The 15001-nt window shown below is 37.1% G+C and overlaps 1 protein-coding gene across 3 annotated transcripts in view; it reads left to right on the top strand.

The window, feature by feature from the left end:
* HELZ (helicase with zinc finger) overlaps window positions 1–14202 on the top strand; it is a 152124-nt gene extending 137922 nt beyond the window's left edge. For all 3 annotated transcript variants that reach the window (XM_048817549.2, XM_048817548.2, XM_048817551.2), the window contains 2 exons: window positions 5336–5588; window positions 11407–14202. In XM_048817549.2, coding sequence (XP_048673506.2) covers window positions 5336–5588; window positions 11407–11738 — 585 coding nt within the window. In that variant the 3' untranslated portion in view covers window positions 11739–14202. The remainder of the gene's footprint in view (window positions 1–5335; window positions 5589–11406) is intronic.
* The last annotated feature ends 799 nt before the right edge of the window (window positions 14203–15001 follow it).

Raw genomic sequence — 15001 nt, 5'->3', positions numbered from 1 at the left:
ACTTTGTCCTTTTTTCTCATTAATCTTACCATAGACTTGATATTGCAGAGCAGTAAGATAAGTAGTACAGAGAAATATTTCACAATTCAAAGGATGTTTTACACTGAAATCTGTATTACCTTTGTAGGTAGCCATATCCATATAGATACTTTGTGTTTCTTCATAAATTAGTGTTACAGTACACACATTTGTTGTTGTCCACACCTGATTCCTTTTTGTATGTGCAGATCTGACATCAATTAAGAAGTCTGAAATGCGTTCCTATGTCGTATAATATTCTAAGCCAGACGAAGGCAAGAAAGCATTGACTTCTGTGCAGCTGTCCAATCATTTGTTGCTATTTTTCATCTGTTTCTAAGTTTACAAAATATGACACAAGGGGAAACTGGATATAGTAGTTTTGCCAGCCGGAATCTAACTTATTCAGCAATAATAATTTAGTTTTTTTTAAACTGAGAGACAATCTGTAAGCCCTATGGAATTGCTTCTCTTTCTATTATCCTGTGCATTAAAAATATATATCAGCAGGAAAATCTACACCTATACATATACTGTGAATAGTGATATCTGCCCTGAATACTGAGAGCAGTGAAATTAGTAAAGCCAATTCTGTTACATTAAACCAAAGAAATTGGCATTGCATGTTTAGCTAAAGCCATTTTCAAAATAAAATTGGTCTTCAACACTTCCACAAAAAATAATAAAAGTAAAATTACTTGTAAATGGGTAATTTTTAAAACTGAAGTTCGTGGGAAGGAGTATCTAATGCACTCATTTAAGTTGAACTTAAATGTTCTGTGTATCAACTTCTTTTTTTTATGCCTCAGAAAAGGATTGGCTGTAACATACGCATCAAATTTCTGTTTTAAGGATTTAAAAAAAAAACCAAAACCTGAATCAACCTTCCTTTCTCCTTCTTTGTCTGCCAGATCTAGCTGTATAACCTCCTTTTATGGTAGATAATATATTCTGAATTCTTTGAGATGTTAGTGGGGACAAACTCTTTTTGAATTTGCATGTTACCTGTGTAACAAATAATTCAGGTTTTGAATTCAATGGATGAATCCTGGCTCCGCTGAAGTTAAGGGCAAAACTCCCATTGACTTCACTGGGACCAGGTTTTCACCTGTTGTTTCTGAATGATGATTGGTACTATGGGCTTGCTCCTGTGCTCATACTGTTAATGTTCATGGGAATTTGTCCTTATTCACTTTCGCCCTATTTATTTCAGACCATTTCTCCAGTTTGTCAAGATCCTTTTGAATTTTAATCCTGTCCTCCTAAGCGCTTGCAACCCCTCCCAGCTTGGTATCGTCCACAAACTTTATAACTGTGCCATTATCCAACCATTTATGAAGCTATTGAATAGATATTGATAAACACTATGAATTTTATTTTAAATATTTAAATATATATATTTAAAATTGAGTTTAATTGCATAGAATCCTCTGTGTAAAGTGCCTATGTTTCCTCAGGAATGTGAGAGAGGGGCATTGCCTTTTCTTGAGAAGCAGGCATCTTCCTACATACACAGTTGTTCTGATATGGTTGATCGCTTCCTTCCACCCATTGAATCTGGTGATTAGAAAGCAGGTGCATGTGGTTCTCAACCAGGAATATGCGTACCCCTGCAGGTACGCAGAGGTCTTCCAGAGGGTACATCAGCTCATCTAGATATTTGCCTAATTTTACAACAGGCTACATAAAAAGTACTAGTGAAGTCAGTACAAACTAAAATTTCTTACAGTGATTTGTTTATACTGCTCTATATACTGTATTCCAAAATGTATTCCAGTTGATTTATTTGATAATTATATGGTAATGAGAGAGTCAGGAATTTGTCAGTAATAGTGCGCTGTGACACTTTTGTATTTTCATGTCTGATTTTGTAAGCAACTAGTTTTAAAGTGAGGTGAAACTTGGAGAACACAAGACAAATCAGATTCCTGAAAAGGGGTACAGTAGTCTTGAGAGCCACTGTGTTAGACCACCCCTGTGAGCCATTTGCCATGGGAGCCTCTTCTTCCCTAAAACACTATCATGACTTTTAATCAATCCTGCCTTCTGTATAACAGAGATTAAAGAGGCAGAAATATAACTTGAGAGCCAGATCCTGTGTGGCTGAAAATCAGTGTAGTTCCATAATGGAGTTATGTCTACACCAAATAAAGATCTATCCTTGCATGTTTTTACAAGCACCAGATATTTAATGTTAGGTCAGTGGGGCTACTCACATAAGGGTTTCAGGACCCAGGCCCTCATGGAGCTTTTTATCCTTTGATTTAAGATGCAAATTTAAACTCTAAAAGCAGCAGCAACATATTGGATACGTTATGTATCCAGGGTGTTCTGCCACCAATGTCCTAAAACAAAATTGTCAGAAGCAGCCTTCCTGTTGGGGGAATTCAAGATATATCACAGTCAAACTCTAATTGCATGGTTAGGGATTGAAGGAAAACAATGATTCAGCTATTTTTATCTACACAAACTGACACGTTCCCTCTTTTTCTAAAGATACTTTTTTAAAGGTGGCTCATAATTGGAGGCTTAAGTGCTCTATGTTGAAGAGGAGAAAGCTAGAGCAGGAGAAAGCTAGAGCAGAGAGATTCACAATAGCTCAAAATGTCACTGCTCAGTGTCTGACATTTTTCCCTTGGATATAATACGTGCCCTGAACTCTGGAGTGCATGTGAAAAACCTTCATTCTGATGCAATTTCTCCTGCGTAGTTTGTGACAAACAGTATTTCTAAGGTGACTGTTGTTTACTGTGGCTGCTACAAAGAGAGAGTCTGATCCTGTAAGATGCCGAGCATCCTCACCTCTCGATCTGGTGAAGTGCTGGGCGCTCTGGACTCCCACTGACCCCCATGCTCCTTCAGAGCTGTGCAGGGTCACATAAATCATCATACAGGAGGCAGACTGACCCCAATAAATCAAATACAGAGAAAATATTGATAGTGCCAATGTGGAAAGTATGTTTTCTAGGTGCATCCCCCTTCAGTTTACCATTTATCAGATTATTTTTCATTCTATCAATGTGATCAAACTACAGTACTAACATACAGAATTACATTTAGTGCTAGAACTTTAGGCATTAGCCAATTTGATTTTGGCAGGATTTTCATTGAAAGTCAATGGGAGTTAGGCACTTAACTTGCTTAGGCGCTTTTGTAAATCTCATGATGACCTATTTGCATCTCGGGCACCTAAATACCTTTTTAAATCTGGCCCCAGTTCAAAACATCAAAAAAAGTTCTTTTGAATTATTCTAGGCCATAACATTAATTTATGTAATATCTGATTGAAATATATTACATTTTATTTACGCTTTGGAAATATGATATGGACTCAGTCTTGCTGCCATTAAAATCAATGGCAAACCTCCTGCTGACTTTAGTAGTAGCAAGAAATCTATGAATATGTTCAGTAATTTGCTAGCATTTTATTCTTTGATTGGCCAGTCATACTGGATGTGCCCACAAGCAGATACATTGGGGGAGCAATGTATGCTTCTTACATTTTATTTAATAAAAATATGGTTTTTTTTTAAAGCAAATTAAGAAAAGAAAATCCTGTGTCCCAAAAGCTGTAGCCAAAAGAGGCTTTGGAAGAAAACTTTCCTTCAAGACTATCTTACTCTTTTTAACAATCAAAGAATTTTACAATTAAGTTGTCTCTAATGATCAGTTATTCTCCAATATCTGCCTCAGGTCATGGTCTCTCCATTTACAAAAAGCCTGTGAAAACTAAATGTGTTTTAAACTTATTTCAGGCATAGAGCCTGGTTTTTAAAACACACCCTCTCTTCCCTGCAAATCAGATACAGTAGTTAGATCAAAATGGCCTCAGTCAAGACCATATATTTGCACACACAGTTATTTACCTGGTCTCGCTTTACATGCCAGCAAATGCCCTTTTAAATATATGGTCCTTAATCTCCATCACTCTGTGCATTCCCCCGCCCCCCTTTTTCGGTGCAGTCTCCTTATTTGACTTTTTATGCTACTAGCTTTTTACCATTTGAATTGTGGTTGCGCCTGAAGGCCAGTTAGATAGGGCACCGTGGAGTCACACAGAAAATGACAGTCCTTGCCCCAAATTGCTTGCAGTCAGGTGTTCTGTTTGTATTTTAAGATTTATTTCATTTGTTATATTTTCAGCTTTGTAAATAAAAATTTTTAGTATTTTCATGCTTTTCTATTATATACATAGTATTATTCTATTTACTATTACGATAGCACTTTTTCATTGACTCTTATTGGTCTTTTAGTACTGATTTTTTGGGGTGGAATATGGTAATATCAGGCTAATTTTTAAAGCTGTTTTTTATCTCCATGTGCAGCGTCTCTGCTCAAATGCTCTCTGCATCTCTACTCAAAATGGGACTTCCTTACTTGGAAATGTGAAATTAGGTGCCTGCACTTCAAAACAATTTTTGGCCTTTTGCCTTTCTCAGTCCATATTTGTCCCCTGCAGAAATCTCCACTTTCACACTACTGTACGTTTGCTCTGCCGCCATCTAGAAGTAACTTTACCTGTGCCTTATTTAGACAAGTTCACGCCTCCTCCTTCTTTCACTCAGTTGTGACCATAATTTCTACATTGCTCCAACTTTATCTTTTGCACTAAACCTTAACAGAGGGTGTCTGCCCTGAATTGCCCAAGCATTTAGAGCTTCCGTAAATCTCAACTATTGGTACCGAGGGGTTAATGCATCTCCTGTCTTTTTCATCTTCACTGTCTGCAAGATCAATGGAAGCAAGTCTTTTCTGTGTTTTCAAATACAGTTCTTTGCATTATTCCCCGTGATAACAAACCGTTCTTCAAAGCATTTGTTCTCTGTGCGCGTATCTTTATGCAAAGGCCAGCATATAAATATGACCTCATCCTTTCCCAAATCCTGGTATGCAAGTCTTTCCTGTGTTATAGTAGAAATCAGAGGTCAAACCTGCCAGTTATTTTCTACACATTGTAATTGAGCATTTTCACCTGTTCATGTAAATGCCCCTCTCCCTTATTTAAGCCTTTGGAGACTAAATTTGCATGTTTATAGAGAGATACTGTGCAAAAAAAATACGTTAGGTTGAGATATCCAGTATTTACAAATCAAGAAATCTCAACCTTAACTCTACTCTCTTTGTTATATGCTTTAAGTTATTGTTGCTGTTTATTATTAACCGTCTTTGTCAATTAATGCAATCATTACTAGCGGGAATTTCTTAAGATTTTTCAGTGTTTGAAGGCACTTTCACAAGTGGATTTGTAAGAGAGATGTAGGGGGGAAATTGTCATAACATGTATGCCAGCGAATTAAAGAACTTTTTTTTTATTCAGTATGAACCAAGAGGACCAGGCAGGCCGTTGTACCAAAGAAGAATTTCCTCTAGTTCAGTCCAGGCTTGTTCTGAAGATTTTAACGCTCCTCAAGACAATCTTGGTCAGTGTAAAGAGCTTCAGGACCATAGTAACCAGTCTTCTTTCAACTATTCATCCCCTGAGTTGTGGGTAAACTCCACCTCATCTGCCCCATATCAGAACATTCCATGCAACGGATCCAACAGAGCAGTACCACCCAGAGAACTGTTAGGTAAGTAGTCTTTCTCTTTTTCTAAATCCCTCCACTTCCCTTACTGGGGTGAACTGCTTGAACCGGAGTGACAAACTCTAAATGAGGCTTAGCTGCTCTTCACAACGTATGTGTATTGTCTGCTGAGACTTGAAGCGAATTTAGGCAAAATATTTCTGAAGGGTTCATTATTTTGGTTTTTAATTGTTGTGCACAAGTCCTATTTTCATATACTGTTGTCTCAGGTAGTTAGCAGGTTGACCGAGAAGTGAATGCTATGAAGCATTTCCTCCAAATAGCTCCACTCTCCTCCAGAAATATTACTAAGTTCAAACATTCTCTTCCGTTGATTCAAGTTCAGCCAGTTTGTGCTTAACAGGACCTGGTGACAAAAGGGGTGTGGTGTGAGATATGTTGTTTCACCTTAAAGCAGTGGTTGCTGTTACTGCCACCATCTTAGATTTTGATGGTGATCTATAGGAATTGAGTTTGAGATCTCAGTGCACTTCCTAGTGAACTCACATGCTTAAACGTGTCAGTGCTATAGGTCATCACAGCACATTGACAGATAGACATGGGTACATCACAGAAGAATCACACTTGAAACTGGCTTCCTTGCTGGCAGTCCTAGTGGAGACTGATTTATCATGGACATGGAACTAGTTTTTCACTGCTGGAGGGGCTCACTCCAGAACAGAGCTCGGACAGCATAGGGAATCTTGCTCTGCTACTTTGCAAACAAGAAGTCTGCCAGTATGGCACCCTTTCTCCACACTTATTTCAAATAAAAAACAAGCTCTCTTTTGTTTTTTAAGTTTTATTTTATCAGTATTAATGTATCTGAACTTTCCATATAAGTATTAACAACTCTTATTCATAGCCACTGTTTATTATCTTTAAAAGACCTATTTGTATTTGGTCAACTTCTTAAAACCAATAGTGTCATGCAGTTTCTGCTTCCTTTCGGTTTCATGGTGCACTAGTTACTAAGGTGTTTTAAATTAATGGCATATGTACTAAAAGAAAAGTCAGCAGAGAGTGAACGAAAAAACTGATACAGATTAGCTGCAGTGCTTTAGAATTATTTTCTTCTCATGCATTTTACGTTTTCAGAGTGCTAAAATTTTGATCTTCCAAAACACTATTGGAAATATTATATCCTCAGTTACTGCAGCAATGTTAGCGTCATGGTTGTGCCTTTGCAAGTTTAGGGCACATCCTTTAAAATATTGATATTCCTTTTTGCCCTGGAAAAATATATTCTCTCTCACCACAGTGGCATCCAGATCTGATGTTGCTCTAGGCTTTTCGGTTTGCTGATGTGATGGAAGCTCTGAAACTCCTGCTAGACTATGTTGGGATAAATATGTATCACGTTTCATTGATTTAGTGTAAAGGTTGAGAGTAAGGCTCTCAAGCAAAATCCTCAAAGGAAATAGGGATATATAAAATGTACCTTACATATCTATTGCTACCAACTGATAAATCCTAAAGCCAGCTGGGCAAGTTAGACTAGCATCAGTATTTTGATACAAACATGTTTCCATTCTTAGGCATGGAAGCCATTTTTATGAATGAATAAATAAATACACACACACACACACACATTTGTTATGTCTAGCACCTAATGCAAAGAAACACAATCCACTTTTGAGGTCTTCTAAGTTTTTCTGTGTTTCTAGTTTTGCAGGCCTAATTCTAGTCCAATCTTAACTCTCCTCTGTGGTACTAATTGTTAGTGACTAGGCCCCAGCATTTTCAGTGTTTGTGGCTGATGTTATTTTATCCGTCTGAAATAAGACGCTAGTATTGCACCCCTGCCTTGACTCATTGCCTGGAATGAGCAGTCGTTGACAGCAGAGGGTGGAGGGGCTCACATTTTGGGACATCAGGAATGGAAGCAACAAGAATATTTAAAAATGCAGCCATTGGATTCATGGAGTACAAGAGGACTGCCATAAAATTGTTCTGGGTTTTTGCACACTCTTGAAGGCTATTCCTAGATTGCAGTTTGAGAGACTTGACATACATTCTGCTGTATGTGACTTTCTTTTTTAGACTGAGCATAGGTTAAGTTGTTGTCAGTGGTATTTAGTATGTATTTCTTTCTGTGTTGGGTGCCTCATTTACAGTTCTTTCTCACCCGGGGCCCTCATGCAAGTCATCTGGCCTCTCTCTTTAATCTTTTGCTTTCTTTTTGTAAGCTACGTAACCCTGTCTGTCCTGTCTGTTCTTTCTTTCTGTCTGTCGACCTTTCTGTTAAAAACAAACCTGTTCAAGAGGTGTCTGTAGCCTTTCTAATATGAGGCTGTTCTGTGTACTTATTTCTTTGTTCTTGATAATCATCCTGCACTGGTGTTTTTGTATACTCAACTCATGAAATTAACATTTAATTTTTAAAGATGGGAACAATTACAAAATATGCCCACTGCCCATCACCGGCATTATTTTAGATTTCATTTATATCATTATCCTCCAAATAAATGGCTGAGTTTTCCTAGCTCCTGGAAGACAGGAGCAGAATTCCCCAGCTAAAAGTATGGCACTTCATTAGGATTCAGAAAATTCACTTGAAAGCCATTCCATACTCGTTGCTTTAAAGCACAATTTTCTTATAGTTGCAGGAGGAGTTAAATATGGAGCAAGAACATATAATTAACAAGAGTGCATTCAGTCTAAAACATCAGTAATAAGTTGGGTTGCCCTGGAAGTCTGAGTTTCAGTTTGTGAATGCGTTATGTACAGTGCTGTAAATTTTAATTTTAGCCTGTTTAAGCTATGAAACGAGAAGAAAAGTGAAAGACACTCCCCACCCTGGGAGATCTGTCTCATTGGATAAAGAGTGTTTGAATTAACATAGGTCCCAACATGAGGCATCTTTTCTCTAATAGGTCAGCTAGTCCACCCTGTGCATCATGGGAGGATCAGTGTCAATAACTGACAGAAGATGGGTGACTCCTGAAGATCTCTCCTACTGATTTCACAGCTTCTCCTTCCTTAGCAGATTGTTGCCTTGCCTACCTGTTCTTATAATAGTTTCTCCTAATAGTTAACCCAGGCTTTCTCTCCTACGTAGAAAACTAATTGGGAAACAACTTCTTTGACCTTATACAGTAACATTATTGGGCTAATGTGAAATGTGTCTTGTGGCACTCAAATAAATACATCCTCTCTTGGTATGTAAGAGCCAAGGCATTCTGACCTTATAGCACAGAATTAAGTTTACTGACTTAATGTAATCAGCTTTTCCTGATGAAATAGAAACTATGGCCTTAACATGCAGTGTTTATGGATTGTATCATATACCTCTGGGTGATAGCTCCTGAGCACACACTAGACCTGTGTACAGCAAGATCAGGAAATTGGTTTCCTTTTGACTGAAGATAAAAGCACCAATATAGAGGTCCGTAAACAGTAGCACTTGTACTATAATACTGTGTCCCTAGAGGGGGAACTATTGCAAACATTATTTGGTTAGAAAGTAATGTCTTGCACCTGTTAAAATTATGCGAGTTGCAAAAATAAGTTTAAAATAACACAGGAGATTGAAAACAAATGGTTATCGTGCATCCTTTGAAATCGCACCATATGCGTAAGCAGTGCTGTACAACAGATCAGATCTGCCAGATCATTCACCGTGTTTTTACGCACCGTGATTTGTTGCTATGAAAATATCTTATTTGTATAGCACTCATCACAGCAAAGGATCCCAAGCCATTTTACAAACTTGGGAAACAGTGAAATATAATCCGTTTAGGACTTCTCTGGGTGAAAGGCAGACACTGTTTCCCAGTGCATGGCAACACACTGTGACTTGTGGTGCCTTGAGAAGGAAAATTATAACCATGTAATACAAACGGAAAATAATTGCCACTGTTTAATTGCCCTGTAAAAGGGGCTAAAGTTCTTTTACAAATGCTAGCACTCATAAAACAGAAATAATTCCTGGGTCTTGGTATAAACATTGCCTAAAATAGGTAACAATATTAAGGCCAAAGTCATTTAATAAGAGATTATTTTTGTCAAAAACTGGAAAGATTAATTGTGAGGTGCAGTTTTTTGTCTAGTATAGTCTCTTATTAAATCACTTTGGCCGTAATTTGGGCAGCCCTCAATATTCATCTTGTTCCAACAGCATGTTGTTGCCTCTGATTCTCATTTTCAGTAGTGTTTTAAGTGTATGTGATGGCCACTCAGACAAGACAATCTGATGGCCACTCACATGAGTAATGGAATATAAAAGACACTAATTTTTGTTCACAAATATTTCATTCTGGATGATTCATTTGACAGTACAGCAAATGAGTTAACCCTTTCCTTTTAAAATAAAGAGCCTCAATTATTCTGAATATCTGAATATCTAAAGCAGTGATTTGGTTTACCATACCTTGGTATAACAAAAGATTGTATCTTGTGAAACGTACCCAACTTTGAAATATAGAATATATTTTACAGTAAGATATATTTATATCTGACCTATTATGCTCAGGTTGGCTCTTCCTCATTTTTAACATCTTTGTTTGCAGGATAAGAGTTAACTAATAGTCATGAATAATTTTGCAAAATGGGAGAAAAAGGAGACCCACATTTCCTCAGACATCATTAAATTATACTGTTAGGCCCTGTCCCGCATATAGTTATGCGCATGTTAAGTTACAGTACATGAGTATTAATAAATCATAATATTTGTATTACCATAGTGCTCGGAGCCAGGTCATGGACCAGAACCTCACTGTGCCAGATTACTCCCATGCTCAAAATTCATTGTATGACTGTTTGCAAGATACTGGGCTCTAGGCCATCAGGAAATATTCTTTAGCTTCCACTTAAATTGAAATGTCTTATTTTATTTTTTGTTTCTAAAACATCGTCTTGCTTAAAAAACACACAAATACTAGTACTGAATGCCTTCATCTTAAATTCTGCCTTCAGTTACACCTTGTAATGCTATTGCCTATGTTACTCAAGGTAGAATTCAACCCCCTGCACAGAGGGAATGTAAAGCTGCAGCTGGAGGATTAGTGTAATTGATCTATAAAGAATTTCCAAAATAAGGAACCAGAGAAATGTGTGATCAGCCCCTGGCATGTTACAGGTGTGAAACTGACACAACTACACTGAAGATGTGTGACATGCTGTAATAAGAAAGAGGTCTTTTAAACTAATTGGAAATCAGTAAGAAAAAAGTAATGTTCTCTCAGGGCTCAATCCTGCGAAATAATGTGTGCTCTTGACCTCGATCCTGTAAGGCACTTAAGCATGTGCCTGACTTTAAGCATGCAAATTGCCCCACTGGCTGCTGTTGAAGTTAAGGAAGTGCTTAAACTGGATTGAGTCAGCGCTGTGCAGGACAGAGCCATCATTGGAATCGGAGTGGCTCATGGTAAATCTATGAAGGATAGGTACTAAAATCTTATTTTTACCTGATTTTCGAACTAGCAGCACCTTTTCAGTATTCACATTTCTGCTGAAGTTATTTGTGTGTCAGATTTTTTCAGTTCCAGTACATAATCTGTAGGGGCTAAATCCTTACATTCCCACTCAGTCCTTACTCGCAGTGGGATTAGTCCCTCTGTCTCCTACAGACGTGGATGTAGTAAGGCTTATTTGCTTGTACAAAAGAGAGGACTAAGCAAAAAAGTAGTCTGAAGCGAGAATCATTTGAAAAGGAGCCCTGAAGAAATCTAATAATGTTCTCAAGCCTTCTGTCATTTTAACTTAATATTGAGGTTCTGCAGTATCTGCATGTCAGTTTATCATTGTGTATGAGGGCATCAGCAAACGGATTTCACTTATGAAGGCTATTTAGTTAAACCGGCTTTATTTGTTCTGTTTCCAGCTCCACCGAAGACAGTCAAACCCCCAGAGGATCACCTGAAAGCCGAAAACATACCGCTGTCCAATTCCTTCAACTATAACATGCTGCAGCATCTCGGCCAGTTCCCACCCCTCATGCCCAACAAGCAGATCATCGAATCAAACAGCAACAGCCAGCAGAATGCTGGGGGGAACAAGCCTGCCATGTCCTACGCAAGTGCTCTGCGGGCTCCGCCAAAGCCCAAACCTCCTCCTGAGCAGGCAAAAAAGAATAGTGACCCTTTGTCTTTGTTTCAGGAACTTAGCCTAGGTAGTTCATCAGGTAGCAATGGCTTTTACTCCTATTTTAAATAATCAGATTATTTTTTTTAGAGAGAATTTAATTTCTATTTGTGTCAGTAGATCTAAGATAGTTGGGGCTTCACCTGTAGTTGCAACTATTCCCTTTGTTTATATTAGTAAATATATCCTCACTTAATTGCTTTGCTGCTAGACTTGCAACTAATTTTTTAATTATATTCCATTATTTTGCATTTTTTGATGTGGGTCAGAATTTTGAAAGCTTTTATGTAGAACACACACACACACACACACACACACACACACACACACACACACACACACACACACACACACAATTTTTTAATTTGTGTAATGTTACCAATGTGTTGCATTAAGCTAGCAGCTAAGAGGTTAACTGTGCAACTTTAAAAAAAATAAAAATAAAAAAAAAGTTTGTCTAAATTGTATTTAAAAAGAAATTGTAAGTAGCAATTACATTTATTCAATAACATTAGCATACTGTGCTGGGTTTCTGTACCAGAAATGGCCAGTTAATGTAAAAATGTATGTTATTTCTGCTTAAATTCATTTAATTTTTTTTTTTTAAATAAAGGTGCAGCATCTTATAAATACTTTCAGTTTTATCAGCTTTTTTGTGAAGGGATGCTGCATTCTGAGACTTTTATAGTTTTAGATTCTGTATGATGTGGTATTGTATTCTCCATCCACTGTAGGGTACAGTAAAGGCATTCTTTGCAGACACTTGCCATTGTTTGGAAACATTCAGATAAAAAGCATTGGTAGACTTAAAAAAATGCTCTACATTTTATTTTTAGACAAGCTACTAATTTAAGCTTGTTTGAAAGGTTAATTTGATAGGTTTTTTAAATGAATCATGAAGCTGAAAATAAATTTTTAGGTATGTTGGTGCTTAGTAGATTTAATAACTATTTTAAAAAAAATTGCGTGAATTTAGTAAAATACTTGTTTTTTTTCCACTATGCATGTGTAAATGTTTGTAATCTGGCTTTTTTCTCCCCTTCGCCAGTGGTATAAAGATAAAGAATTGTGCCGCTTTAAGGTTTTTTGGGGGGGTTTTTTTTTGGTTTTTTTCTCCTGGGGTTTTTTTTTTTCTTCCAGTAAAACTTTTGGTACATTATTTGATGTTTACATTAAAATGTGACATTATACAAAGAAATTCAAATATTTTGCTAACTGTTTTGTTTGAGGAACATCATTAAAGAAGAGATTTAATGTTTGTCAAAGCTGTATCCAAATTTATCTAAATCTTCTTTGGGACTAAAATGATGAACTTGTTTATCTCTGAGTTCTACTCAAGATCTCCACAACCCTAGTCCTTTATAACAACATATAGCAAGAGAATTCTACAGTGTATGTAAAGATGAAAGAGAAATCTTTGGAGAAAAGCTCTAAGGATAAAATTTATACTTTAGGATTTCTGGTCTTGTACATTGTTCATAATTTTGAAATGAAGGGATGTATCTTTATAGCTTTTCCAGAGGTGGTGGTAGTCCTTCTACACTTCAAGAGATCTCTTTACATCTGGGACACAATTGATTTTTCACAAGACTGGGATTGATTTATTTACAATATTCCTCCAGTAGACGTCAGAATTACGGTTTCAGAGTTGTGTAGGGGTTTTAACTTCATGTTTCTCATTGGAATTGCGCATCTTCTCTCCCACCCCCTACTTGAAAAACATAAGGGTTAATTCCAGACTTTTACAGCTGTCAGTGAGAGGCTGTGCTGATGAGCAGTGCTTGCTGCTATATTCAATCAGATTTTTGTTCTGGTTATAATAAATTTATTTGTTTTTGACTTTGGGTTATAAGCTGTGGGTCTTTACATAAAAATTCATTTAAATTCAATACACCACAGAGGTTTGAATGGGTTCTAAAATCTTTGCTGGGTTCATGGTTCAGAAACTTAGCTGAAAACCTGCTTTTCCTGCTTTAAAGAAGAACATGCATACCTAGTTAATCTGTGTCTTACTATACAAAACCAAACAAAAGATGTCAGGGGATGGGTGGAAAATCACTTCCAAATACTGCTTAGCAATTTGATGCATAGCACCAGATCAAGAGGATCCAAAATGAGATGGGGCCAAATTCTATGACCCTTAATCAAGCAAAACTCCCATTGACTTCAATGGGCATTTGCTCAGTTGAGGACTGCAGAAATAGATAGGTCCATGGGAATTTACAAGGGCCAGATCCTCAGCTTGGTGGAAATCATCATATATCCATGTATTTCAGTGGAGCTAAGCCAATTTACACTAGCTGAACAGCTGGCCGACAAGGTCTGGGAGAAAATCTGTATGTCTGAATGTCCTGTGCAGAGTTCCTGGTAATATGCAAGAGACTATGACAAAAAGTTAGATGGGGTTCAAATGCACTTCACTTTGCCAAGTTGGCACTGTAATTTCAGGGGTCTCAAAGTCACTTGTTTATATGGAGCAATCTTTTGATTCTGTTGACCATATTTGAATATTTAACTAATAAACAGCACTTTTTAATTGACTGCTATCTGTGAAATAGTTAAGGAGTTGCATCCCACCACATTTATTAAAACTGTCATATACTGATATTATAACTACAGAAGCAGCATTCTAAATTCATGCTTTAAACTGTGATTTTCCCTTAAAAATTACTTTTATGTACTGTTTTGGTTAATTTTTTTTCATGGCTTCTGTAAGTCCACGGATAAGATCTTTTGGATAATATTTTATAAAAATCCACTTTGTCATTTGCAAGTTTTTAAGATGAGCCAAATGTTCTTCACCACTTGAGAAATTTTTCAGGTGCTTTTTCAAAAAAATTGCTTGTACTGTCCTGAGTGAGGTCTTTTAGTTTTATACCTAATTTCTTCAAATCCTACAAAGTTATAGCTACTTGAAAATACTGTATTGAGTAGAACAAAAAAAATGGCTGGGGGGGGGGGGGAGTTTTTAATGAATTTTTGTTTTAGTTTTCTCCTGAATTTCTAAATTCCAAAAATTTCAAACAACTTGAACACCGAGCATGCCCAGTGTCATGCTGCCTGGAGTGGTTCACAGCGTGAGTGCCAGGTGCTGCAGTAGGACCAGTTTCATTGCGGTGTCTGGGTCAGCAGGGTCCTTGGACACCTGTTAAAGCTTATGAACAAAGCTCTCAGTTCCTGATCTGAGGCTTTCATTTCATGGGATATTCCCCTGTCTTTACATAACTTTTCAAGGTCTTTTATATCAAGATCCTCATATGACTGCGATTCACTCATTATTACTAATCTTTGACCTTCAAAAACTCTCAATGTCAAATTTCAACTTTTAACAGTGT

This window comes from Caretta caretta, chromosome 14, assembly GCF_965140235.1.
Source record: "Caretta caretta isolate rCarCar2 chromosome 14, rCarCar1.hap1, whole genome shotgun sequence".
Taxonomy (NCBI): Eukaryota; Metazoa; Chordata; order Testudines; family Cheloniidae; genus Caretta; species Caretta caretta.
This window is presented reverse-complemented; position numbering and strand designations above follow the sequence as displayed.